This window comes from Labrus bergylta, chromosome 2 (genome assembly GCF_963930695.1).
Source record: "Labrus bergylta chromosome 2, fLabBer1.1, whole genome shotgun sequence".
Lineage (NCBI taxonomy): Eukaryota > Metazoa > Chordata > Actinopteri > Labriformes > Labridae > Labrus > Labrus bergylta.
This window is the reverse complement of record NC_089196.1, coordinates 30,380,716-30,408,338: the sequence shown is the minus strand read 5'-3', so window position 1 is coordinate 30,408,338 and position 27,623 is coordinate 30,380,716. Positions and strand designations below refer to the sequence as shown.

The window sequence follows — 27,623 nt, the reverse complement described above, 5'->3', positions numbered from 1 at the left end:
TCTGGGAGAGGGAGATAGAAGATGAGATCAAGTCCTCTGAGTAATTGCTGGCTTCCTCTCTTTCCAGTACATTAGCATCTTGGAGCTGCTGGGCTCAGTGGACATGATGTCACGCAACCTGCCGTACAGGAAGTACAGACCCGCGGTCCAAGTTCACACCAATGCCCATATATGGTCAGAAAACACACTTATTGGTTTTTGAATGCCATATGATCATATTCCTTGTGACTTCTTACCCTCACTCGTTTGTTGGTTTTACATATTGAAGGTTAAAATGTGTGTCTCCTGTTTATCTTTCTACCTTGCAGGTGGAAGTACATAATAACAGGCACCCTGGAAGTGGACGTGAAGCCTCGTCTCCACATGTGGTCATGGGATCAGATTCGCCGCCACCGGCAGATGGTGAAACGCTACAAAGAGCTCTACAAGACCAAAATCACCAGCAAGAAACCCAGCGAGGAGCTGCTCAAGGCGCTAGAGGTGAGACAGGCCTGAACGAAACAAGACAACTTGTTACACCACTTTTATCTGCACTGCTGCATTAGTCCTTCAAGTTCTAAAAATATCATTTTTTTAGGATTATGGCCCTTTAAACAACCTCTTTTACTCTAATACAGTATCACGCTTTCATGATGCTATTATTGTAAGTAATGTTGTGGGTTTTTTGTTCCTTTTGGAGCTAAATGTATTCCTTGCACATACATCCAGACAGTTCATACCTATGCAGCCCTGCAGTTTCTGCTTAATTGCGTTCTGTCAAAAACCTAATCGACTACAGCAATGTGATTCATGCCCTATAAAATATTTGTAATGTAATAGTCCAGTAGTTAATTGCAAAGACATTACTTTTTCAATATCCTTGCAGTGAGAGGAATTTACCGCCTGCTCTAGTCATAATCACAAACCTACTTATCCACTATCCAAGGATTGATTGAAGTGCATTTCAGATTGATAATGTATCTCAGAGTAACACTACCCTTAAATGAAAAGGTATTTTCCTCTGTCGGTCTTCCGCTCTCTGAGCATCATCTTTCCCTGACGTGGATCATAATGGACATTTGGTAAGTAATGCATCCTTGCTTGAAGAAGCTGCTGAAAGCTCTAATCAATTTTTCTCGTGATTATTCACAGGGGCCTGAGAAGACCTTGGATATTTTTAACATCACGTTAGCCAGACAGCAGGCTGAGGTGGAGGTAAGCTCACTGTCTAACATACTGTGTCACCTTTTCTTTCTGTGCTTACACTCCTAAATGTAACTCAGGTTCAGGTTACTTTATTTGTACCCTGTAGGTAAATTTGATTGCAGGGAGAGTCACTTAATAAAACACAGACAATACATAAAACAGTACAAAGTGCACGCGGTACGAGATGCATAAAGTGCGCAGGTTCCAATCGTACAATTGATAAAACAAGTTGATCTGTAAAAGCTACATGGCTCAGAACACCAGAAATACACAATAAATGAATAATGGACCACTAAGAAGCATGACAACAGCTTCCCAGCTCTTCATGAAATTACAACGACCACATCAAGCAGTAAAGAGGAAAAACATGATAGATACACACACACACTACGACTTGTTCCGCTCTATAACGGCTTCTGGGACAAAGCTGTTGTTCTGTACTTTGGAAACTGAAAGTCTTCGTCCAGAAGGAAGGAGGAGGGGACTCATCTTTTAAGACTGAGCCGGTGATCCACTCCAGCTGCCTGTTAGAAATGTTCCTCGCTGTACTGTGTTTTTTGTTTTGGATTTTGAAAATTTCAAAAAAAAATCAGAGAATCGAAAAAGACCAAGTACTTTGAGTTTTCTGTTGTATCACTACACAGATTTACACAAGTCTTATCCTTGAACCTGCGGAAGGATCATTACCGGTTTTGAGATCCCCGCACCCGAGGCCGCGTGGCCCCTCGGTGCTGGCGGCGGATATGTCAGAAAAACATGCTTGTCTACCGCAGTCTTAATAATTACATTTAGTTTAATCCTTATATTTCCAATTGTTTACCTTTTTTTAAAGCATGAAAAAAAAAAACAGATTAATACTTGTTTTTTTAAAGAAAATAACAAACAAAGATAGTAGAAAGTAGAATTTAAGCACAGCTCTGTTTCTGCCTGCTTGATTTACCACATAGAGTATAAGCAGAACGTAAGAGACAGTTGTTGCAGTTCTCAGCGGCTGCATCATGTGGTTGTGGTTTTGGCTGAGGTGTTATAAAATAGTTCCATGTGGTGTGTCTCACTTCACTGCAGTCCTTTTTTCCTTCACAGCTGATCTCTGACAAAAAAATAATAATTTCCTAATTAGCAATTTGCCATAGATTGTTTTTTCTCAACATAATATTTCTCATATAAAACAAACTCACTAGTAAGTATCGGGGACGAGCAAAGCATTCTTTTGGGTTAGATTCCTTTTGAGAGGCAGATGAAGTTGTGAATATCCGCCTCTTAAAGGCACAGTATGTAAATTCCGCCACCAGGGGGCTCTCAATCAAAACAATAACAAAAAGATGACGTCGTGGTGGGAGTTCTCTCTGCTGCTCACCCCACCACCTTCAGTGAAAACGAACTCCGCGTTGACCGTAGTAAAGACGAACGGGCGAAACCGACCTGAGAACGAGGATATGTTTACAGACGATGTTTCCAAGTATAATGTACGTGACGTTTTTTTATAACAGCAGCACAAACAGCAACACTGCGACAGCTTTCAGTAGCAGCTCCCGCCTCCTTATGTAGCAGTCTTTGACGTAACATCTGATAAACATGTTTTTTCTGTAATGGCGGCTCATCATGGAAGCGACCACGACAAGACACGTCCTGTTGGAACTATAACATTAAGTATTTCTCTAGCTGTGATATGTGTTGGAAATATTTGAGGTAATGTTAGTACTCAACAAAAAAATATATAACACATAGGCTTAGTCAATTTTTAATTAATTAAGATATTTAAATGTAAAAATTCTACATATTACACCTTTAAGCTTTCTGTTCCTGAAAGGACACAAACAATTTGTAGCCACCTAAATACTCAGATTGACAGAATCATCGAAGGAAACTGCCAACAGATTAATTTTCATTTGATTTAGTTTAACTGTTTTAAGTGACAGCATCAAGATAAATTATTTCTCATTTGTTGAAGTAGTAAAGAATTTGGATCTCGTCACTGTCTCTTTTTTTTTGTTTCATCTTTTCTTACACAGGCGAGTAAAGCAGGCTTGTGTATCTACCGTCCGGGGTTAAAGATGGAGGAGGAGCAGTCCCAGGGTTGGGTAAGCTGGATGTGGAATTGGGGAGCAGAGCCAGAAGAGGAAAGAAAAGAAGTCAAGACTGGAGGTAGGATGTAAAACATTTTAAAACACATAAAGGATAAAACACACGTGTAGCAAACACTACAAACTGCACGCTCAAGCTAGTATGCTGGTCCCCAAATCTCAAATATCCACGGACAATGTTAAAACAGAGTTTACTGTACTCTGCTGTAGGCGGCTCACTTGTGGTGCGATGACAGTAAAGCTAAAATGAAAAGTTACAGATGCATTCAGAATATTCCTCAAATTACCAAGATGGAAGTGTTAGGTGATGTAAATATTAAACGGTGAAATCCTAAAACAGACTGTGGGTTATCTTAGAATTTATTTGGCCAAGGTCAGGCACGCATGGCTGACAAACCTTTCGTGTTAACAGTCTTCCTTATTTTTTTCTAGAAGGTACAGCCTACAAATTCATTTCCGTTTGGATACACTTCTAATAGGCCATTGTAAATGTAAATGTAAATGAATCAGAATCAGATTTATTGGCCAGGTATGTTTACACACACAAGGAATTAAACTTCGCTGAACTGTGCTCTCTTATGTACAAGCATAAGATTAAATATCAACAATAAACACAATAAACAAAGACTAATATGTACAAGACTAAATAAGAAACAGAGCAGTGGTGAGTAGTGCAAAAGATGCTGAAGTAACATGATAATGATGTCTGACATTTACACTTCTTCAACCTCAGAGAATCACATTTTCATACACTTGGATCCAATCCAAATATAGCTATATATGAGATTACTAACACATATGTATTAAAGCTACACAGACCTAAAAGAAGAATCACCCTAACATGGTTGACAAAATTAAAAGATATATCTTTTAACTTTTTTTTTTTTCAAAATTACCAAGATGAATGATTCATGAAAATTCATTCTAACAGCAGGTCAAATGTTTGATACTGAATATTGTGGCAGCTTAAGATAGAAAAATGCCGCACAGAGATACTAAGTTTGTTTGTACCTGTGACTCATTCGTGCTGTAAAAATATTTTTAAAAAGTCCAGATATCTTTTGTAGATTTAATAAACCAAAATAGGGAAAAAGTATTTGTAAACAAAATGTCCAAAGATGATAATTTAGTTGATGATGATTATATACAATGACGATGACGGTCAATAGAAAATATTTCAAAAGCACTCACCCTCTTTGTCTCGCTCCCGCCACCCCCAAATGCACAGGTAATAAATAAAGTAAACCACGCCCACTGCTTATTACTGGACATAATAAGAAACTCCATATAAGGAGTCAAATATAACAAATAATCAACCGAGGTAAAACACACCATATGGCTCCTACACTGAAAATGTCTCCACATTTAATTTTATGTATACATTTAGGAAATGTCATGATAATGTCTCTCACTCAGCCCACACTGAGTGACACAAGGTATTCCTCCTGGTGCAAATGTCTCTGTGAACTGTAGTGATTGTATTCCTTTGTTGATGTCTTGTTTTTAGATTTCTTGTGCTTTTTTTATAATGATGTGGACAGATGGGTTTGGTTATATTGCTCCTGTATGTTTGTCTTTAAGCAGTTTATGTTCGTCCTTGTTACACCTTTTTATTTAATTCTCTGTGTTTTCTGTTGTTCTGTCTCGATGTGTTAGGTTTTGATGAGCTGTTAACCTCCGCTGAGAAAGCTAAACTCTACACTGCCATCGGATACAGCGACGCCACCACTGCTAATCCCAACCTGCCAAAAAATGTGAGTCACCTCCCTCAGACACCCGCCTGTCCCCTAAAAATACACAAACGTTTGTTCTTCATCCCGCTCAGACAGTCATACAGAGATCAAAATGCAAATCTCAGGTGCGATACTTTGATTCTGTCTCTTTTTTTTTTTTTAGTTTGAAGACATGAAGGTGAACTTCCACATGGAGAGGCTGACCGTGTCCATCAAAGACAAGCAAGACAAGAACGAGATCATCAAGCTGACTGTGGAAGAGCTCCTGTCCACACTCACACAGAGACCCGGAGCACAAGCTATCAAGTATGTCTAAACTTCTTTTATGTTTACGAAGCCAAATCCTCTAAACATATGAGAAGTTTATGTTAAAAAGGGGGCTTCTGCGGGGCTTTTATTACCTGTATTGAGAGGGAAGGACAGTAGATAGAGTTGAGAAAAAACGGGATAAGACGTGCAGAAAATAAACGAGGGTGAGAGTCAAACCTGGGGCCGTCGATAAGAGAGCCTAAACCTCTGTACCCTGAACGTGTGCTTCAACCACTGAGCTAAACCCGAGCCCCATTTTGACTAACAAGTAAAGAGAATCTATCACTTAAATATTTTGTAATTTGAAAATTCTTGGAAAAAAAAACAAAAAACAACCCACGTAAAAAAAAAAAAAAAAAAAATCCTTCAGCGGACGTTTGGTTTTATGATAGACAAAATGTTTGGATACTTCAATACTTTTTGATGCCACATCTTCTAAAACAATACAGTCTATTATTTTAATGATCGATAGTAACAAAAAGTACTGAAGCTTTAGAAAAAACTGCACATCTTTTCTCAGTTTTAACCAAAGGCAACCATGAGAAAAAAAAGAGAGAGAGAGAGAGAGCGCTGTCTAAATTTCATAAATACTTGGCCACATTTTGGTGCAGCGTATTTGTGCAATTTAGACATTTTGCAGGAGTTTGCCTGCAGTTTTTAACAAGAACTTAACCATTATTTGGTGCTTAGGGCTTCTGCTTTTGTTGCTGTTGTATCAAAACTGGTATCCATGTCGTGTGATTTTTAACTTGTATCATATCTAAGTTTAAAATTCTGGTATCTTGACAACCCTGATGTAGAATAGCAAACTTAAAGTTGTACTTTTATTTTTTCAGTAGGGCGACAACTTAAATGTTCCCCTAAATATTTGGTTCGTTCTCCTCTTTTCTTCAGAATCACAGCTCAGCTCAGTTTGTTTGAAGTCACAGGCCTGGCCAGTAACCGACCTGCACCTACGCTCCTGTCGTCCCGTAAGGCAGCCACAGGATCGGGCACCCCGCTGCTCTGCATCCTGTTTGAGACCAACCCGCTGGACGAGAGCGCCAACCAGCGGCTCCATGTGGAATCACAGCCTTTAGAAATCATCTATGATGCTGTGAGTGGTTTCTTCTCAGGATTAAAGTATGAGCATGAAATATTCAGATGCATATTAAATGTGTTGTTTGTTTGTGTAGATAACGGTGAACAGCATGTCGCTGTTCTTCATGCCTCCTGACGACCTGCAGCTGGACGAGCTCACCAACGCCACCCTCATGAAACTGGAGCAGTTTAGAGACCGCACAGCCACAGGTCAGTTACACCAACATGTACATGACCTGTACGGAGTATCAGGAGGGGAGGCAGAGCTTTGTCTCAACTTTTCTGAAGGGCAAATATCTACATTTCTCCGTCGTTGTTTTTCATGCGTCATTTAGTTTCTTCACGTGCTCATGCAGAGTCTGATGAGTAAGTTGGATTGTTGTTTTCCTGTTTATGTTTTCGAGACTGATTGTTTCCTGAGATTTCTTTGCTACAATTTCGAGCCTTGTCTTCATTTCCTTTATCTCATTTGGATACAAGTTCATAGGCTTCTGATATTATTTCATTAAGGCAATTTAAGGCCTAACATTTCAAGGATTTAACGTAATGTTTTATTGAATTATTCCTAGAGTGCTACTTAAAGGCAGGGTTGGTAATTTTCTCCAGATCTTTGCTAGGCATCACCAATTTATCAGAAAAAATCACAACGTTTCGGTCCCTCTGAACCTTGTTGAGGGTAGTGTGTGTTTTTTTTCTCTTTTCAATGTGATAGTTTGATGTCCTATTCACCTACTTCATGAGAGAGTTGGATGTGTGAACTCCTCTTTTAAAACAATGTCTGTACTTGTGAAATCGGCAACAAAAATACACCATGATATATTTGTTAAGACGGAGAATTCCTAAGTGTTAAAATGAATCAAGATTTGTATTTGTCATCATTATTTGTGTAATAGATCAAACCGATGAATCTGGTGTTCTGGCTATGGCTATTATTTTAATTGCATTTTGTCCTTTTGTAAGGTTTAATGTACGTGATCGAAACCCAGAAAGTTCTGGACCTGAAGGTGAACCTGATGGCCTCGTATGTCATCATTCCACAGACGGGCTTCTACAACGGCACGCAGAACATCATGCTGCTGGATCTCGGTCATTTCCAGGTCAGGAAGTGCAAACAAGTGACTGTGTTAGTTTCTCTGAAGATACACAAGATGCTCTGAAAAAACGAAAAGTCAAGTGAATTTAGCAGTTTCATTTATTTTCCAAAGGAATCGAAGGTTTTAAACAGCGATACCGGACATTAAATGTTATTTTGATGTCTTTTTTTTTCAGATGTCCAGTCAAAGCAAGAAGCACCTGCCTCAGCTGTCAGTGGGCTCCTGCAACATTGAAGACCTCATGTCGAGAGCGTACGACAGCTTTGATATCCAGCTAAGCAGCCTGCAGTTTCTTTACAGCAAACCAGGTACACACACACACACACACACACACACACACACACACACACACACACACACACACACACACACACACACACACACACACACACACACACACGAGAGCATGCACCCAGTCGAGTGTTGAAGGGATTTTACCGAGAGGCCGAGAGGTCACTTATGAGTTTCAGCTGATTTAAACTACTCTTGGAGACGTCAGGATGCTCAAACTTCTTTTAATGAAAAACAGTGTAACCGTTCAGAAAGAGTTACTGAGTTATCAAGAAAATCAACATCACTCCAACAAAATGATCTTTTTTTGTGTGTGTGTGATGTTAAACTTTCTCGCTGTGATAGATGGTGACTGGAAAATGGCCCGTAAGCAGAAGCGTTCACCTCTCCACATCCTAGAGCCGGTGGATCTTAAGGTCGTTTTCAGCAGGGCGATGGTCGTCAAAGACTCCCGCATGGCAAAGTAAGTTTGTAGTTTTTTTTCTTCTACGTAGATATTATTATATTTCCCATTTTGGAAGCATCAAAAAAGCTGAGTGGACGTGAATGAAAGGTTATCCGTTTGTGTTTGCATCGTCAGGTATAAGATGTCTGGAGAGCTCCCCCTGCTGTCTCTTCGTATTTCTGACGTCAAACTTCGGAGTGTTCTGGAGCTGGTAGACAGTATCCCACTGCCCGAGAGCAGACCTGCAAACAGCTCGGCTCCTTCCAAGGTAAGACCTGCAGAAAATAAGTAAATGAGTTACACAATTAATGTGTTACCAAAGTGCTGCACAGTGAATTAACAGAGCATAAATGCATAAAACCCAGAAAAGGTACATAAGCAAAAATGACATGAAATCACAAACAGAGCACATAAACCTGCAGATACATTAAACACTTAACTTAACACAAAAGGCAGAGAGCACACAAGTACTGTGTTTACATGTTTATTTGGTTATAAGCAAATGTATTTGCTGGTTTGGGTCATGATTTAATTTCCTTTGCTCCTCAGCCGAGGTCGTTCACCCCTCAGCTCACTCCCAGGAGACCTCTGAACCTGGCTGACCAGCGCTCGTCTCTCATGTTCGAGTCATGTGAGACCATCAGCATCACCTCATTGGGTGAGAGACACTGCACATCCAGTATCCCGCTTTGCCCCTCAAAAATCCCTTTTTCACACATGCACAAATCTCCTGAAAACTTTAGGACATTTTGATGTGAGGTTGGAAATTGCAGAATTTTTCACCTGACTTTATCCAGACTTCTTTTCTACGAGTAAAATTTGAGCAAGAAGCCAGGGTGAGCGGATGTGTGAACACAGCAGGAAAGACTCAGGGACATTTACCCCAAGCGAGGGCATTGGGTGATGACATTTCTGTGACGCAAGTGGTGCAGTTCAGTTCAGAACGTTTCTGCTCAACAGGATGTTTGTTGCCACACTAATGACACGTCGCATTTATACTAAGGCTGTCATCATAGTGTATGACTAGTGTATGATATATGTACACAATGTAAAGTGTTTTTTGCAGCTTCCTTCTTTACGCCATCAAAACTCTCCCGCTGTGAGGGACATGTGTAAGAGAGAGCAAGGCTGTTCTGAAATGTTCTAGACATTTTCAGGAGTGCATGTGTGAAACAGTCATCCAAACATATTGCACTGCTGTGTATTTGCGCCTATAGTTTAACAGAGGAGGGCTCATGGTATGTTTTTTTTTTTTTTCTTTTTGAAAACCCTCAGGCTCAGAAGAAGATTTGTTCTATGACGCTCCCAGCTCTCCCATTGGTGAAAAACCATTCTTCGCAGATAACCCCATGCCACTGCGCTACGCGGACTTGCACAAAAGAAAAGGTCTGATCAAGGAAGATGTGAAGAAAAACATGACTGACCTCATCTTGACCTTTGAAATCAGTGAGGTAAAGAGAAGTCTGTGACATCCTTTGTTAAATTCTATGTTCATGTCTTGATGGTTCTAACTTCTCTCCTCTGTGTCCTCCTCTGTTTGTCCAGTTTTCTGTTCAGTTGTGTCGTCTGTCTGAGGATCAGGAGGTCCCGGTGCTCCACCTGGACATAGAGGGTCTTGGCACTGAACTGAAACTACGCACCTTTGACATGACATCCAACACCTACCTGCGAGAGATCTGCCTCAAGTGCCCTGAATACATGGGTCAGTAGATGATTAAAGGACGGTGTCGCTCCACTTTTACTTACCAAAATCTTTTTTTTGATTTGTCAAGTACGTACTTTAAATGAGCTTTGATGAATAGAAAAACAGATGAATCTATGCGGCAGCTCTTTCATGTAAAGTTTTCTTCCTGTGTGTAGATTCTGAAGAAAAGCAGGTTCAGCTGATCACCACACTGGATAACACAGAGGTGGACCTTCTTACCCTGGAGTATATAAAGGTATGTGTGATGAATCAAAATAGTCAGTCTCCATTTGTTTTAAGTCGTGCCACAGTTGTTATTATGTGTTTTCCAGATGGTGTTTAATGGGTTCTGCATTCAAGATTGTTTCTCTTTTTTTAGGCTGATAAGAACGGACCTGAGTTCAGATCCCAACACAACAACACAGAGCAGCTTATTAAGGTGAGAGAAATTAACACATGAGCTGTTTTCAAAATTTCTAGATAATTTCAGGAGGACTGCTCCCGATATTCTCCTGACCTGGCTGTTCACATATGCACCAGAATATTTGCCTCAATATCAATGCTACGTTTAGTTCAACGGAATTAGAGTACCAACAAAAGAGCGGAGAACAACATACTGAGGAACAGAAAACATAATGCAGCCTTTTAATTACGTGCACGCTGACTCCAGTCACAGTATAGAAATGTCACTCCCTCCTATTGGCTCAAGGTGAATTCTCCGGAGAATATCCTGCTGCCTTCTCGTGTCAGTTCACTCTGACTTACCGCGGGAAAAATACTAGGAGTCTGGCAGGAGAAACTCCGGGGGAACAATCCGGTTGTTTGCGTTCACAGATACAGCTCCTCCTGTCAATATCAAGATTTTTCTGCAGGTGTGAAAGCCCTTGTAAGGTATAGGGTATCTGCTTCTATGTATGCTGTATTTAAATAATGTGGAATATTCAAAGTGTTTTCATGAAGATTTCATCATCAATTTTAAAAAGCGACAAAAACAATAAATTTTAATTAACGGTAGAAAAAAATGTAGACAAAAGCAAAGAAGCACTGATATTATATCGTGGCATTCTCCATCAGGTGACCTTCTCCTCCCTGGACGTACATCTCCATACAGAGGCTCTTCTCAACACCATGAACTTCCTCACCAACCTCCTCCCTCCCTCCACAAAGAAAGAGGGAGGCACGGAGGAGCTGCCCACCATCCCCGAGGAGGACGAGAGCGAGGCAGAGAAGGAGGGTGAGAAGAAGGGAGAAGCAGCGATCACCAAGAAAAAGAGTAACTATCCCAATGTTTCCTCTTCAATGTATTCACATTTTAATCTGTTGATGTGTTGTAAGTATGTGTCTTTAGTTACTCATCTTTCCTCTCTGCATCTTTTTTTCTAAAGGTACAAAAAGTAAAAAGTTTGCAGACGTGGTGAATCTGCATATCAGAGCGGATCTCCGCTGTCTGAAGGTTTTCATCCGAGGACAGAAAGCCAGGATCTGTGAGATTAGAATCGAAGGTATGAAACTGTTTGTGACATATCCTCTTTCATAACACCAGAAATATATTCCCTCTTTATTATATTTCTGTGCATGTGCTTGTGTTGAGTCATAAATAGTTTTGCATGTCAACACCAGTTCAACCCAAACCTGCCAGTTTCCTCTTCCTGTCCTTTGGATAACCTTTCTCTGATGCAGCCTTGACTGAATGTTCCTCTTGTGTATTGACTGTCTCACCTTCTCAACCATCCAGGTCTGGTTTCTGAGGTTCTGATGAGGAAGAAGGAGATGGAGGTTCTGGCCAACCTGAAAAACATTGTGATCCTGGACTGTGACAAAGATGCCTTTTACAAGAAGGTAAAATGTGCAAAAGTCAAACCTCTAAGCTCTTAAGTAATCATCCTCGCGAGTTGTTTTTGGTTTCATGCTGGTGCTCAAGGGCGACATCTGCTGGATCAAGAAATTGCATATAAAGCCTTTAAGTCTATAAATATATATATTGGGAATGTGATTGTTCATATAGATGATAGTTGGTATTCAGCTCAGACGTAACCTCTTGATTTGCCAAGTTCAAGGGTGAGCCATCTTGCTTTTTTGTGATCATTTACCTGCTTAATTAATCATACTCCAAAGTCACAAAACAATCGTCTGTTAGCCGACAGATAACGACACAGGTTGTGTTAAAGGGGTAAACGTTTGAGGACATTTTGATTTGATGTTTTTTGTATGTTTCAGTTACAAAGGAAGTTGTGAGGTCACAGAGGTCCCCACTTGGGTTATTACTTCCTTATAAAACACAACGATATGTAACTTGTAATACAAGATGAGGGCATTTTTTTATTTCTGTACATAATGATCAGAGTATACAAAGTTGGCAGCAGTTCTTTAATGTCTTGTTTGAATGCAGGCTGATCACAGTGAGTTACTATGGTTACAAGGACATGCTGTGTCTGGCACTGAAACTTTGTGTCTACAGTATGATATTAATAAATCAAGAATTTTGGAATAATTTCCAATTGTTTTTTTTTGTTGCACAGAATGAAACTAAAAGCTGTCTGATGGTCCTGATTTCATGTTCTTTTTTTCCATCCTGTCTCTCACTCGTTTCGTAGGCCGTGTCGATAGCAGATAAGGAAGTGTTTGCCTTCCGCATGGTAAACTATACAGACGCCACAGAAGGGGACGCCTATCTGGACATGTCTAAAGTCGACACCTTTGTCACGCTGACTGTGGGATGCATCCAGGTCGTCTTCCTCAACAAGTTTGTCTCTTCCATTCTGGTAAGAATCACAATTTCCCTGTTCCTCTTTGAGATGCGAGAGTCAGCCTGTTTTACATTCAGTTCAGCTGTGAGGGATGATGTAGGTGAAGTCATCACTGTGTGCCCGTCTTTAGAGGAAGTCATTTAGTAATTCAACCAAAACAACAACAACAACAACCAGCCAAGTTTAACCCCCGCTGATCCAGCCAGAGGCACAGTATTTAATCGTTTTACTTATATTTAGCCTTTTAGTTTTAGTCTTCTATTACTTGTTTATTTTTTATGTTTTGCTTATTGTGCAAATTCAAAATACTTTAACTTTTATTCAGTGTGTGAGGCTCTACTTGATCTCTATTTACAGCTGTCCATCGGGTGGGTTGTATGTTGAACTGAGCTGTATGATTCTTTGAACTTTGACCTCGGCAGATTTGCCCTTTGTGGACAATAAAGAAATGTCTTTATGTATTAAAGATGTCATATTATGCCCTTTTTGGGGTTTGTATATTTACTCTATGTACCTACTAAAGTATGTTCACAATAGATAAAGTTCTAAAAAAGTGTCTGTTTTCATGAACAGCCGCTCCATGCACCGGCTCTCTTCTGACTCTCTCTCTAAGGCTCTGAAGTGCCCACGTTCAGAGTCCCCACGTGCGCCAAGTCTGATCTGATTGGTCGGCCTCTCTGCTCTGCCGTAATTGGTCAGTCGCTCAGCACGGTTCTCGGAAAAGTCACGCCCCTTTTACCATATTGGGAATGCAGCCACTTTGGCTCCGAGGGCCGAGCAAAAACATTAGCACCTTAGCACTACTGTGTTACCGCAGGCTACGGCATATCATGGGCGTGCAACATGAGCTGCTGGGCTTGCCACAACGAGCCAATGGGCTTAGATCAGTGATATCACACTGACAAGATGTCACATTGGCAAATTTTTATTGAGGGGGGCTAGAACTGAGCGTTACATGCAGCTAATGCTACAGCTAACAGGAGGACGTAGGAGAAGCCATGTTTCCACTGACTTTGAATTTTTGCACATAGATGTTCCTAAACATGCACAGGACACTTGGAAAACACACTACAGAGCATATAAAACCAGAAAAAGCAGAATATGACCCCTTTAGTGTGTGTGTGTTGACCGTCTTTTCCACATTTCCAATCTAATTTAAGTACCTCTCTTATATTCTAACTTTGTCGTCCTTACTGCCCTCCAGGCGTTCATCAATAACTTCCAGGAGGCTAAAGATGCCCTCACCGAGGTGACGGTCCAGGCCGCAGGAAAGGCCGCGTCGGGTGTCAAGGAACTGGCGGAGCGGAGCACGCGGATCGCTCTAAACGTCCACTTTAACGCGCCCGTCATCTTCCTGCCCCAGTCCTCCACTTCCTCCAACGTCATCGTAGCTGACCTCGGTTTGCTGTCCGTCAAGAACGAATTTGCCAAGCAGCCTTGTAAAAGCAACACGAAGATCCCGCCTGTTGTGGATCGAATGGCTGTGAAGCTGACAGACCTCAAGATGTACAGGTGAGAGACCAGCAGCCCTCTTTAGGAACAACTCGGTATAGTCAACCTGCTGCTCTCTTTAAACAAAAACAAAATCATCCTCACTTTGTTGTTTGCTGCTTTCAGGACCACTTATATAAATGAAGGTTTTCAAGGAGAGACACAGCTGTTGAAGCCCGTCAGCCTGGACCTGGAAATCCAGAGAAATCTATCATCCAACTGGTACCACGACATTCCTGACATAGAGATCACTGCTCATCTTAAACCAATGAGTGTAAGTGACGCTGTATGGTAGCATGAAAAGGAATTCGACATGAAGTGTTTTTATAGATCATGTAATTTTTGTGTTCCCAACAGCTGATCCTGAGCCAGGACGACATGACGGTGGTCCTGAGGACTCTGAGTGAAAACCTGTCTGAGAAGTCGGATGCTGTTCCAGCGCTCCCTCCTCTGCCCACCACGGACCACTCCTCTGACTCTGTGTCTAACAAAGAGTCTCAGGGCTCTGGAACCACAGGACCAGCCAGCAGTAAGGAGAATATGGTTATGCTTGATGTGTGTATCAACTTTAAACAGCTTAAAGCTTATCTTGCATGTGACGATAACTCTGCAGGTAACACGGTAGTGACGGCGGCTGTCGTGGAGACTCAGAAAACCAGAAAGCTGAAGAGCACGCTCAAATTGGACTTCAAGTTTGACTCGATGACGCTGGTCTTGTACAGCCCCAATGGCAATGTGGTAATGCATAAAAACAGTGCGTGTGCAAAAAATAGAAAACAAGACTAACTTTTCACTATAGCATATCTAACAGTGTTCAACTTCTTCATTTAGTTACAGGTGTTGGATTCACACGATGAGCAGCTGAAGTTGGCAGAGTTCACTCTGGGCACCATCTCCACCTCTGTCCACATGTTCTCCGACAGCTCCATGAAGGCGTCAGTGCGACTGGCTGCCTGTCTTCTCGATGACAAGAGACCCAGGATCAAGATGGTCACTCCGAGGTCCTAAAAGCACACATAATGTTTATTTATTTAGTCATTCATCTTCCTCTACAATCTACTTTGAAACCGCCATTGTAAGGCCACATTTTTTCCAAACATCTAACACATTTATACTCCCACCTCGTCCTCTTCTCCACATCCCACCTTGTTTGTTTCCTTAACTCCGTTCTTCTCCGTCTTCTTCAGGATGATAGCGATGCGTCCCGGTGCCGAGCAGCACATGATGGTGGAGGTGAACTACCATCAGGGCCGTGATGGCACCACCTTGGACACAGTGGTGCAGGATATTTACCTGTGTGCCAGCATGGAGTTCCTGCTCACTGTGGCAGACATCTTCCTCAAGGCCACCCAGCAGGGTTTTGCTCAAGTGCCGCAGCCCAAGAGCAGTTCAGGAGGAGCGGATAAAAAGAACATTAGCACCTCCATCACATCTAAAGAGTCAAGTGAGTGAAAAATAACAGTATAACTATCATTAAGTGGCTGTCAATATTGATATATATATATATATGGTAATATTACTCTTTATTATATTGATATTTGATGCAGAGAGATCTTTTAATAATACATAGCTATTAAGTAGAGAGGTTATGGAAGACTTTTTTGACTGTTTTTGTTAGTCTATTGTATGTCGTAAAAGCAAACTGTAAAAATGTTAATTAGTGTTCAAAAACAACTCAGAATCAAAGAGGTACAATGAAAAGGCATATGGCATCTCTCCTTCGTACTTGAAGGAGCCAAATGTAACCTTAAACACTTTAAAGTGGGTACACCCTCCTCTCTAGAGTCGATGCTCACTCAGGTCACCATGTGGTGGACTCTGAAGCTTCAGTGTTTATCCAGCTCTGCATGGGTCTGTAAACCTTTCTGTGTTCTAACCTCTCTCCATTTTTCAAAAAGCATCTCCAATATTGATCCTAGTTTGAGCACGTTTCTGCTCGTGGAGCTTATTAGAAACATGCAGAGGCTTTTTAGGTCGGGTACAATCACTTCTATCTGAACCACTTCTCTTGCCCGCTTCCGTCGTTGCAACACCTGTTGGTTTACTGTTTGTCTGCAAACCGAGGGATCGTTTAAAACATGTTTAGATGGTTGCATTTTTATTATGTGTCGTTTTTTTTTTTTGAACACTCACACCATCTTGATTGGTATAATAAATGCAGAATTAATACGACATCATTTGCACTTTACTGTCTTCATGGTCTGAACTGATGTTTACCTCTGATACTGTCTTCTGCTTTCAGCTCCAGCTGCAGCTGCAGCCGTGGTGTCAAAGACAGAGATGAACGTTGTGGTGAGAAACCCGGAGATTGTGTTTGTGGCTGACCTGACGCGTGCCGACGCCCCGGCCCTGGTGATGACCACAGAGTGCGAACTAGTGATGAAAAGTGATGCAGAGGGATCCCAGATGACCGCTGCAATCAAGGACCTCAAGGTTCGTATACGATTTATGATGTAACACTGGGAACCCTATGTGTTAAAATACGGAAGCCCTCAGAGGACATGCATCCAAACATTACTTTGCTTTTGTTTTCTTGAGATCTTAACTTGTTTTTTCAACATATTTTCACACATTCTTTTACAGGTTATTAAGGGTGGTACACTACAGTGTTATTTTTAGTTAGCTTTCAGTTTGGTTTACTGTCGTAGTTCAGGAGATCGTAGGAGGAGATTCTGGGGACAGAACCCCGGCACCAAATGAGATTTCTTCAGGTTCATGTCAGTCTCAGTCCTTCTCCCATTTGCGGATGATAGCTTACATGTGGCCTTTACATAGAACATTTATTTTCAACATATTTTTAGATTAGTAAGTCTAAATGACTCGTTGTCGCAGGGAAACTGAGTAAATAAAATGTATGGATGCATGTCTGCTTAGGGCTTCCATATTTAAAGAATGAACCCACTTAGTAAAGTCTTTTTTAATTCTGATTTGTATTGTAGGTGGTGGCCTGTCCCTTCTTGAGAGAGAAGCGGAAAAACAATGTGACGACGGTGCTGCTGCCGTGTCAGGTGTTCTTCCAGAGTACGCAGACCCCGACCTCCCCTCAGGCCATGGAGGTCTCCATCAATGCTCTCACTCTGAAGGTAACTGTTCCCTAAGGACCCTTCCTCAATCGGTTCAACCTGACTCCAGCAGTCTTACGATACAGGAAGTGCTGATCATTAAACCCTTAGATGCCCTTTCTCGCTTTTTTGCTGTAAATTGGTATGAAACATCTTTACATCCCTCTACGCCCAGGTGTCTCCAATCATCATCAACACAGTGATCACCATCCAATCAGCACTGACGCCCACAGCGGAGACCCCTGAGGAGCTGGAAAGTCCCGTTCCTGTGGACTTGTGGCAGAAGCGGGGCTGGAAGGAGCTCAAACTCTGGTTCCTAGAAGAGGAGGGAGATGAGGACACGGCATCACTGGCCCCACTGATACCACAGGGAGAGTCTTTACAGGTATTCAACGGCACAATGACTCACCTTACAATACTTAAAGGCTGCTTACACACAGAAATACACCCATGTTTCCATTTTAATTCTCAACTTTCCTCATTTTTATACCAGAAACTTATAAGTATTTTATTCTGGACATTGAATTTAGTTTAAGATTTCCCAGTTTGTTGCATTAAAAAGTGTGTGTCATTGCATTGGCTCTCTGTCTCCACTAGGTGAGCATCAAGTCGATATGTCTGACTCTGGAGGCTGGAGTGGGACACCGCACAGTCCCAATGCTTCTGGCCAAGTCCTCCTTCCATGGAGACGTCACAAACTGGTCAACGCTCATTAATTTACACAGCGAGCTCAACCTGGAGGTAACACACACACAGGAGTTTTTCTTTTCTCTCAAAACATTAATCATAGAATCTTATCCAAATCTTAAACATGAAACAATGAAATAAAAACAAATGTTTGGTCAACTCAAATATGAAGACGTTGGACATTCTTTCAAGTCTGTCATAATGTTAAATGTTTGTTTACACTAGTTTATGTCAGAACTCGTTTTGCTGCAAACTTTACTGAAGATTTAATGTGTCTTTGCCTGTAGGTTCATTATTATAACGAGGTAATGGGAGTATGGGAACCGCTGCTGGAGCCATTAGAGGATGAGACAAGGGACGGTTTCAGACCATGGAGACTGGAATTAAAGGTACGATAAGCGTGAGCTCTTTTCACACGTGCACTCCTGAAAGTTTCTAAAACATTAAGTGCACAAAATATTTCACCATGTTGATATCATCTCTGCCTTCACATCTCAGCTCACCGTAGCTTCTTGTGGGAATTTTATATAAGGGGTTGGTAGGAAAACGTGGCAATTTGCATTCACAGGTGCAGTTCAAACTCAACATTTCTAGAAGTTTTCAGGAGTTTTATGCATGTATGGAAAGGGCTGTATATTCAGAAAGCAACAGCTCTTGATACAATTTAAAGAGGACATATTATCCCCATTTTCTACCTTTTCAAACAGTCCCCCTGTGGTCTAAATGAAACATCTGTGCTTTGCTTTGGTCAAAATATAACACGATTCAAGCATCAGAGGAGGTTTGTGACCCTGTATAAACCAGCTCTCTCAGAACGCTCCGTTTTGGTGTGTGTCTCTTTAAATGCAATAAGGCCCCCCCCCCCCCTCAGTAGACACTCAGGTTGCCCAAATATATGTTCAGAAACACTGTAGAAGTGGATTTTTCATATGTCCCGTTTAAGAGGCCTCTGCAAAAATGTATTTTCACTGATTCTATTATTTATTTGTTGTTTACATAAAATTATTATTTTGTGTTTTATTGTATTCAACACTTCTCAGAAAAGTTCACTCATGTTTTAGCTTCCCGAAGAGTTCAAAAAGTATAATTATAAACTTTTAAACCCTTTATTGTTCCGATGTCTAGATGAAGAAGAAGCCGGTGAAGTCCACTAGATTGTCAGATGAGGTGGATTACCAGATCCCTGACTATAAGACCGTCATTGTCGTCAGCAGTAAAGACCAGCTCAACATCACCCTCTCCAAATGTGGACTGGCCATGCTGAGTAACCTTGGCACGGTATGAGAAGGGCTGCAATCATTTCAGCAGGAAGTCCTTTTATGTGCAGTCCATCCATCATTGTTATGGTCTCATCTTTTTCCAGGCGTTTGCTGAAGCTGCCAAACAGACAGCTGACTCCTTCCAGAAAGACGAAGCTCCATTTGTAGTGAAAAACCGCCTGGGCCTGCTGGTGTCCGTCCGCCACAGTGACATGTTTAGTCCCATCGGCCAGCAGAGCACCAACAACACCGTGCAGCTTCAAGACGGGGAAACCCTCGGGATGGACTATTCAAGAACAGACTCGGACCAGTTCTCTGCTATGATCTCCCTGAGTGGAAAGGACTACTACATACAGCCCAGTAAGTTCACCTATGTGCACAAGTATATTTTGTTTATGCACATTTAAAAGTGTGTTAATCATAAATATGTATAGAAAGATGGATGACATAACAGCTCCCAAAAGTGAGCCCCCCCCCCACTGACAGGCTGCAGTATAGGTCATAAGCTCCGCCTCCTCCATGTTAACAGATGAGACATCGGTCAAACCAGACCATTACAAATTCACTTCAAATAAATGTAGCTCAAAAATGGTTTCTGTCATTATAGTTTGTTCTTATCGTGCTGATTTGTGTTTAGTTGTTATTAGTTATTTGATGCTATAAAAAGGGGTAATAACGCAATGCCAGCTCTGTTAATATAAGGTTCCTGAGTGAGAGGAAACGTAACACTAACACAAGAGACGTAGAGTGTTTACTTTAAACCGACATAAGAATCACATCTGCGGTGGACTGTACCGACCTGAGGGATCGTTTTATCAGTGAATGTCCTTTATTTATTTATTTATTTATTTATTATAAAAGGGGGGAGACATCAAAACAGTGGCCGAGTCTCTACTGAGCAAATCTGGTTCACCAAATGACAACACCAGTTCAAAATGTCGGCGCCTGTCACAGCGGGGTTATTTTGGCTTCAGTTTTGTACAATAGGAGGTTGTGGAGATGCGTTGTCCATCTTTAATATTCAGTCAGTAGAAGTTGTACACAAATCCTAAATTATACTCAGCTTGTCTTTTATCTTTCTCAATCCAGTTTGTCAATTCCTTTACATTATGACCCATTTGTTGTTGTACAGTTTATAGTTAAAACACTTCTCTTACGATTAAACTTCTCACATTAAAAATACCTCGATTGCATATGAACTGCTTCTATTTCCTCCGTGCTCTGCAGCTCCAATGGGCCACACCTCAGCCAGCGTGATCCCCCTGATCAAAGTGGGCAGAGGAATGTACAGCGTCATGCACAAAGAGTCAGGAGTCACTCGTTTCCTCGTCTGTCAGATTTACTCTGTGGAGGGCAGCAAGTACATCAAGATCCGCTCTCCTTTCCAGGTACTAAATATGATTATTTGTCATACTTGTGTTTATCTGTAAATAAATATTTGATGGTGTTTTGTAAGGACATAAATTACACTCTCTTGATTCCCACTAGATCTATGAATTTAGAATTTATTTATTTATCAGGGACAATGCAATTTAACATAATTTCAATACAAAGCACAACACTGATGTGCTGCATAAAGAGTATATAGCTATTGCTAATTTCCAACTCTTGTCCCCAGTTGGGCCTTATCCATAACTTAACCCAGATTAATTTAGATTATTAAATTTGTATTAATGTAATTTAGCCAGGTGCTTTATTTGAAAGATTGCACTTCCTGTTTGTAGAGACACATTGGTTTTTCCAGATTATGCAATAATTGACCAAAATGTTTTCTTCTTTTTAAAATGGTAATAAGCAGCAGTTTAAGTGGGAGTACAGATTCAAACAAAAAACCAAAAGAAATAACCTTTGACTCTTGTTTTTTTCATTTTCCCTGCAGATCATCAACCATTTCTCAATCCCCTTCAAAGTGTTTGAAGGATCAACATGTCTGGGTACAGCTCTCCCCACTGAAGAGTTCTGCGTTCCTCTGGACTCATACCGGTAAAACCAAACACACAAACAAGCCGACAAATATTCACTCTCAGTAAATAAAATACTTTTTTTGTCTAATTCTGTCTTTTCTGACTAAACCTCTACACCTACACAAAGTTAATACCCATATTGACTCTCTGCTGCCCCCTTCAGGTCTGAGCTGAGTCTTCAGCCGATAATGGAGGACGACGCTGACAGCAAAGAGGAAGAGTTCGAGAGCTCAGAGGGCTTCAGCTACGAAGACGTCAGCAACCAGCAGTCAGAGACACGCCTCCAGCAGACTTGCCGTCGCCGCGGAGACCAGGGTGGCGTTTTGATTGTCAACATTGTGCCGGTAAAAGACGCCGTGACGTTCAGAGACACCGGAGGAGTCGGGGAGAACTTTGATGTGCCCTTTGTGCTTCACCTTTGGCCTTCTGTCCTGCTCCGTAACCTGCTGCCCTACCCCATCTCATACAAACTGCAGGTGAGACGAGTCTGCTGATTGTTGACTGTGGTTGATTTAAAAAGGAGGTCAGTGTGGTGTTTCAGCTCACCACATGGTATGAGAAATGTTTCAAACATTGCAACAAAAACAAAGTTACTTTTGTAGCTCCATTATAAGTGAGGGGTTTTTGCTAACGGTCTTGTTAACGGATACAGCATTAATAACGGGTCAATCTGATGCCCAACAGGACAGTGGGGTCTCTGCTCCTGAAGCCACTCTGGACCCGGGTCACTCTGCACAGCTCTATACTGCAGTCATCAACCAGTCAAGTCTGGATCTCTGCCTGCAGAGCTACCTGGCTCAGGACTGGTGTGCTAAGTACAGGTTAGACTTAAACTCTTTTTCATTATTATACTGTATATAAGCCCTTTTCAGTCTGCAATCCCACTACAGCGCTTAAAGGCTTTATATGTGATTTTTTGATCCAGCAGATGTCGCCCTTGAGCACCAGCATGAAACCAAAACAACTCACGCTGCATTGTTGTGTTAGCATGCTAATGCTAGCGATCTTTATTATGCTGGTATCTTCACACTGCATGTAAATTTACCTGAAATGAGCGTGATCTAGAAACACAGTTAAGTAGTGAGTACAGTATGTTATTCTTCTTTTCTCTAGTCCCTCAATTAAACAACTTTTATACACGAGGGGAGGAGTCAGCCGGCCGTCCTGGCGATGTAAACAAAGTGAAGATAGGACTCTGAAAACTCTGAAAACATCACAGACAGTGGGACTCGGGTGTTACACCCATTGTAGACAGTCATGACTCACAGAGTTATTTTCAGAGGAGATACTTGATTTCTATTACATTTTACACACACAGCGCTGCGCTCCCTTGCTGACTCTGCCAATCCCGTCTGACCCCTGTAACGCCTCTGTTACTAACACCAAAGACGGTACAGAGGGGGGTCACTTTGTCCCCCCCCAGTATGCCTCTGTGTCATTCAGATTGAAGGTGAAATGTCACAGGGACCGTAGTATTAATTGGGCTATAGTGTCCTTGTAATCTAATGTGAGCATATTGGTCATTCCTAACAATTTGTGTGGTGAAAGGTGTATGATAAATATATTTTTAATGACAGAAAGGGTAAAGGGGGGGCGCTGGTGGCGCAGTGGTTAGTGCACGCGCCCCCCATGTATGGAGGCTGTGGTCCTCCAAGCGGGCGGCCCAGGTTCTCATCATAATAAACTCATTCTCCTCTCATACAGTCTCCAAAGTGACCAGGAGGAGATCACCTTCATCGTGTTCCAGTCTCTAAGAGAGAGCGATGAAGACGACGGGGAAGGGGAGGAGAGGAAGAGGGCTGAGCTGGATATAGCGGTGCATGTTAAATATGACCTGGGACAAACCGTGATCGCTTTCCACTCGCCCTACTGGATGGTGAACAAGACGGGCAGGTTGCTGCAGTACAAGGCGGACGATATCCACCGCAAACACCCGCTGGACTACGACATGCCTCTGCTCTTCTCCTTCAAGCCCCGATACTTCCTGAAAAATAATAAGGTCAGATTTTTAAAGTTGATTCAAAGAGAGAAAAAAGTTTATTTAATGTTTTCTTTTATGTAAAAGAGCACTTAGTTGAAATCTCTTGATTTTTCTGAGGCCAAAAAAGACTCCAGTACAAACTATGGCTAATCTTAATTACTGTATTTGTATTTAATTTATTTATTTTATAGGGATGCTGCAGTTTGAGAGCAATCAACACAGGGCATGAAACTGATTTGTTGCTAAGATTTTCAGCTATTGCTAATACTTTATATAGTCCATGTTGCAGCTGCATGTCATCCCCTCTCTCTCCCCTCCTGACATTTCATGTCTCTCTTTAACTTTCCGATCTAATAAATGCCAAAATGGCCCAAAAAAACCCACACATCAATACTTTACACCAATATAATTTCTATTAAGGTTGTCAATATTTTGGATACTTTTCGATAAAACAATAGTCTCACATATTTGAATGATCGATTGTTTTCAAAAGGACCAAAGCTTTAAAGAAAAAATTCAGGTGTCAGTCACATTTTTTACCAAAAACTGCTGCGAGCATAAAGAGAGAGAGCGTGGTTTAAACCGGCGGTTCTTAACTGGATGGGTCGTGGAGTTGTTGAAGTGGGTCTGGAAGGTGTGCCAAAAAGTCTGTGAACACTTTTGAAACATGTTTGTTATGTTTGGTTTCTTTGGTCTTTCATTTGTTTTGTACCGTCTGAGGTCCAAGCTGCACATTTTTTCAGTAAATGTATCTGATTGGTAGAAATTTAGGGCCTAACAAAAAGAGGAAATGACCTGATAAAGGGGCCTCAGACTTATTTGTTGCAATTGTATCAAAACAGGTATTGATATTGTTTGATTACTGGCATTGTATCGAGGTTTAAAATCTGGTATTCTGACAACATTAAAATCTATAAGAACCAAATAATGAATACAGATTTGGTTTGCTTTTAGCCCGCTCTTGAACTTTTTTAGCAGAAGGTTTTAAATCTGGGATTCATTTAAATTTAAATCTTTAATGTAATGTTGTTTGTTTCCTCCCTCAGGTGCGTCTTATGATCTCAGACAGCGAGCTCTCAGATGATTTCTCTCTGGACACTGTGGGCAGCCATGGAGATGTCAAATGTAAAGGCCGGTACAAAGATTACCTGGTAAGATTTTTACATCCAGACTTATTGTATCAAACCTGATGAAGAGCTTCATTTAAGATGTTTTAAGCCAAATCTGTTGGTTTATAAGTACATGATATGAATCTGTGTATTTCTGTGACCTCTATCTGACCTCAGGTGGGTGTGAAGATCGACGCGAGCAGCTTCAGTTTGACTCGCATCGTGAGCTTTGTGCCGTTTTACATGCTGGTCAACAGAACAAAGCACAGCGTCTTCATCTGTGAAGAAGGACAGGACAACTGGACCGAGGCTCAGCCCGAGCAGGTCAGAGACAAACAAAATTACACTCTTCGTTTGCAGATATTGCAGATTTTTACTTTCATGGCAACAACAAATTAATATCTTAAATGATCAAATGCAACCTTTATTTTTTTAAGCTGTTTTAGTCAAATATAAGGTCATAAAATGTCATAATCAAATGTAAGAGAGGGAAGTTATAACTTATGAGGGAACCATGATCTTAAACTATGCTCTGTGCTCGCACAACACTGAAAAGAAAGTTCATACAGTCCTGCAGGATCAAGGTTATTAAAAGATTTTCAGTTGAAATCCTTAAAGCCCAACACACCAAGTAGCAAAGTCCGACTGTGGCATTGCTTTTTGTCTTGGGAAAAAAAGTTGCACTTGAACACACCGCAAAGACTACAGCCGACGGCCAACTATTACGTACATTTTGTGCTTGCATGAGAGGAAATAACTCTCCATGCCAGCAGGCGGCGGTTTTCTGTATTTGTCATTCCAAAAAGGGGGATGAGGACGAGGACGGTGAAGAATGCAGTTCCAACTAGGACCGACAGCTGACAATCTCCTTGGTGCGTCAGGGTCTTTACTTGTCAGTGTTATTGAAGGTTTTCCTTTATCCTACATTCAGTCAGCTATTCCCTTCTGGCCGGAGAACGACACCAAGCGGCTGAAGATCAAAGTAGACGGGTGTTTATTGCCTCCTCGAACGATTGACTTCACACGGCCAGAAAACTGCCTCCTACTGCACCTGGACAACTCTGTGAGTAGACACGTGCACCCAGAGTTCTGTTTCTTTTATATTTCACATATCATCTTCTAATAAATCAGTATTTAAAGCATAGACATCCTCGTAATATAATCCAGACTGTTATTTGTTTTTTTTGTCTGCAGGTGGGCGGGATCATTGTAGACGTGAACCTATCAGAGCACTCCGCCACCATCCGATTCTCCGAGTACCACGACGGTGCAGCGCCTTTCCTCATCATCAACCACACCAAAGACCAGACTCTGCGCTTCCATCAGAGGTGAGAGGTTCACACTTTTATCATTGAAAAGTAGCCTCAGACTGAGAGAGAGAAATGAAAGGAGTCAGATGTTAAACATGACAGAGATCATGTGGGATGGGGATCGGGAACTGGATGAAATGAGTTAACATACATCTTAAGGATGCATAGGAGCAACATTTATATGTTTATGTGGTGAAGCTAAACTGAAGACTCAAACAAACCTTCTGCAGGAAATGTCTTAATTTCATCATGTATCAGCCCTTCTTTGGTGTAAGTGTTGTCTGAACATGTGTTTCCTTTTTGCAGAGCCTTTTATATAATTAAGATGTTCCCCACCTGCCGTAAATGAAGAAGAGCACAATCACTTATCAGATAATTTGCTCTTCTTAATGAAGCCTTTTCTGCATGTTTATTTTTTTATCTGCAAAGTAGGACTCGTTCATGCATACTTTCCGATCCTCGTTTGATAGATAACTATTTTGCACATGTGTTGATTGAAAAATATGAATCTCTCTTGTTGCAGCGGCCTTAATCAGTTCTTCTTTGTTTGATTGTTTTTTTTGCTCATAGTCATTTATATTTGTGTGTTATGGGTCATGCAGTGCTCGGACAGAAGCCACGTGGGTGCCTGACTCGCTGCTCGACCTCTCCTTCTCGGGGGAGGAGGAAAGGTAGAGGAAAAATGGGAAAGGAGAAAAAAACTCTGGTGACTCACTCTGAACTCAGGAAAAGTCTGAGACGGGAGGGGACGGGAGGATAAGAGCAATGATAAAAGGGGAATCTGAACTTGCTGCATTATGTTGTTCGTTCCATAAATGAATGAAGGAGCAAACAAACAGTGCAGCATGTTGATATGAAGTGATGTAACATTTGAAGGGTCATTTTACGGTGACAGCACACCTGAGTGCAGAGTGGTGTTCATGTGAAGAGTTCAGGTAAATATAAAAAGGAAAAGGGAAGCTTCAGCTCTGACTGGGTTTGTCTGTGTAGTCTGCTCCTCTCACCTTTAACAAGAAGAAACACATTCTGTAGGATCCTTATCAGAGAACATATCATGAAATAATTCTGTCTTTATTGACTTGTTTTGACACCTGTTGGCCCTTAATTATGTATTCATAACGGACCCTCATACCTCTTCTTTTACTGATGTTCTGGACATGTTTAAGGTTGAGTTAAAGGAGCAGGTTAGACATCCAAACGCTCATCTATTGTTATGTTCCTTTCAGCTCTTCAGCGTCTTCACTTGTAGATAAAATAGTTCTCAATGCTGCCGACTGGATGGGATTCAGCCCCGAGGAATCTCACCTCCTGCTTCCTTCAGTATCCTCTGTTGTTCTGTCTCTTATTTTCATCTCCATTCTGTAAATGACGGCTTATTTCATCTTCTTCTCAGAGTGTATGCATATTTTAAACCTTACATCCCCAGAGGAGAGGTATTGGGGACTCTTCAGTCTTTGGCGGCTGTTCCGTCGTTTACTGTCATGTTTCTGTCTGTTGACGGGAATTGTTTGTTTTCTTGTCATTATGGGACTTTGGATTGGATGGTTGTCATGGCAGTAGACTCTTGGTGGTCGGGGCTGTGTTACATTGTTTCTCTGTTTTATATCGTTTACCTTGCACCGCCGTCTGTCGTTATTTGCTTACCGCCGTCTGAAATCAGCGGGAAAAAAAGACCTGTAGCTGACTTATACCGTCTGTGTGTGTGTCCTCGTCCTATGTGGGTAGCTCTCAGAAGGAGGCAGAGCAGGAGGAGCTGGAGGCGGGGAAAGCGGTGCACTACACCTGGACTGAGCCCACGGGGTCCCGCGAGCTGTACTGGAGCTGTGGTGCTTACAGCGGGAAGCTGAAGAGTGAGGAGGTACTGTAACTGAGACGCGTGAAGATTTTACAGTATTCATCATCCATTTATTAAAAGCTCCTGTGGTTATGGTGACCCCCTGTGGACACTCTCACCTCTTTGATGATTATGTCCATGTGTTAGCATGTTTTCTGACTGATCTCAGTTAGCTGCTGTGACAACCAGCTGTAGAATAAAAGTGACCTTCACTCACAATGATGAGCCACAATCAAAATCATTTTCAGTCCACAAAAAGTAATTTATCAACACT

The 27,623-nt window shown here is 41.5% G+C and overlaps 1 protein-coding gene across 3 annotated transcripts in view; it reads left to right on the top strand.

Moving 5' to 3' along the window:
• The window catches only part of vps13a (vacuolar protein sorting 13 homolog A), a 46,373-nt gene that overhangs the window by 7,114 nt on the left and 11,636 nt on the right, over positions 1–27,623 (top strand). For 2 of the 3 annotated variants that reach the window (XM_065951411.1, XM_065951419.1), the window contains exons 12-56: positions 68–174; positions 309–480; positions 1,132–1,194; positions 3,198–3,330; positions 4,926–5,023; positions 5,166–5,308; positions 6,206–6,407; positions 6,487–6,601; positions 7,352–7,488; positions 7,661–7,793; positions 8,122–8,239; positions 8,357–8,489; positions 8,771–8,879; positions 9,497–9,672; positions 9,767–9,923; positions 10,082–10,161; positions 10,285–10,344; positions 10,980–11,178; positions 11,291–11,407; positions 11,641–11,744; positions 12,500–12,667; positions 13,857–14,164; positions 14,270–14,417; positions 14,501–14,672; positions 14,757–14,881; positions 14,975–15,144; positions 15,331–15,587; positions 16,386–16,576; positions 17,083–17,226; positions 17,381–17,590; positions 17,803–17,946; positions 18,180–18,281; positions 19,018–19,170; positions 19,256–19,511; positions 20,379–20,539; positions 21,031–21,134; positions 21,279–21,591; positions 21,800–21,936; positions 22,820–23,114; positions 24,143–24,247; positions 24,383–24,529; positions 25,137–25,268; positions 25,400–25,533; positions 26,118–26,186; positions 27,241–27,373. In XM_065951411.1, the coding sequence (XP_065807483.1) occupies positions 68–174; positions 309–480; positions 1,132–1,194; positions 3,198–3,330; positions 4,926–5,023; positions 5,166–5,308; positions 6,206–6,407; positions 6,487–6,601; positions 7,352–7,488; positions 7,661–7,793; positions 8,122–8,239; positions 8,357–8,489; positions 8,771–8,879; positions 9,497–9,672; positions 9,767–9,923; positions 10,082–10,161; positions 10,285–10,344; positions 10,980–11,178; positions 11,291–11,407; positions 11,641–11,744; positions 12,500–12,667; positions 13,857–14,164; positions 14,270–14,417; positions 14,501–14,672; positions 14,757–14,881; positions 14,975–15,144; positions 15,331–15,587; positions 16,386–16,576; positions 17,083–17,226; positions 17,381–17,590; positions 17,803–17,946; positions 18,180–18,281; positions 19,018–19,170; positions 19,256–19,511; positions 20,379–20,539; positions 21,031–21,134; positions 21,279–21,591; positions 21,800–21,936; positions 22,820–23,114; positions 24,143–24,247; positions 24,383–24,529; positions 25,137–25,268; positions 25,400–25,533; positions 26,118–26,186; positions 27,241–27,373 (6,834 nt within the window). The remainder of the gene's footprint in view (positions 1–67; positions 175–308; positions 481–1,131; positions 1,195–3,197; positions 3,331–4,925; positions 5,024–5,165; positions 5,309–6,205; positions 6,408–6,486; positions 6,602–7,351; positions 7,489–7,660; positions 7,794–8,121; positions 8,240–8,356; positions 8,490–8,770; positions 8,880–9,496; positions 9,673–9,766; positions 9,924–10,081; positions 10,162–10,284; positions 10,345–10,979; positions 11,179–11,290; positions 11,408–11,640; positions 11,745–12,499; positions 12,668–13,856; positions 14,165–14,269; positions 14,418–14,500; positions 14,673–14,756; positions 14,882–14,974; positions 15,145–15,330; positions 15,588–16,385; positions 16,577–17,082; positions 17,227–17,380; positions 17,591–17,802; positions 17,947–18,179; positions 18,282–19,017; positions 19,171–19,255; positions 19,512–20,378; positions 20,540–21,030; positions 21,135–21,278; positions 21,592–21,799; positions 21,937–22,819; positions 23,115–24,142; positions 24,248–24,382; positions 24,530–25,136; positions 25,269–25,399; positions 25,534–26,117; positions 26,187–27,240; positions 27,374–27,623) is intronic. The other variant, XM_020656445.3, reaches the window with a different exon arrangement.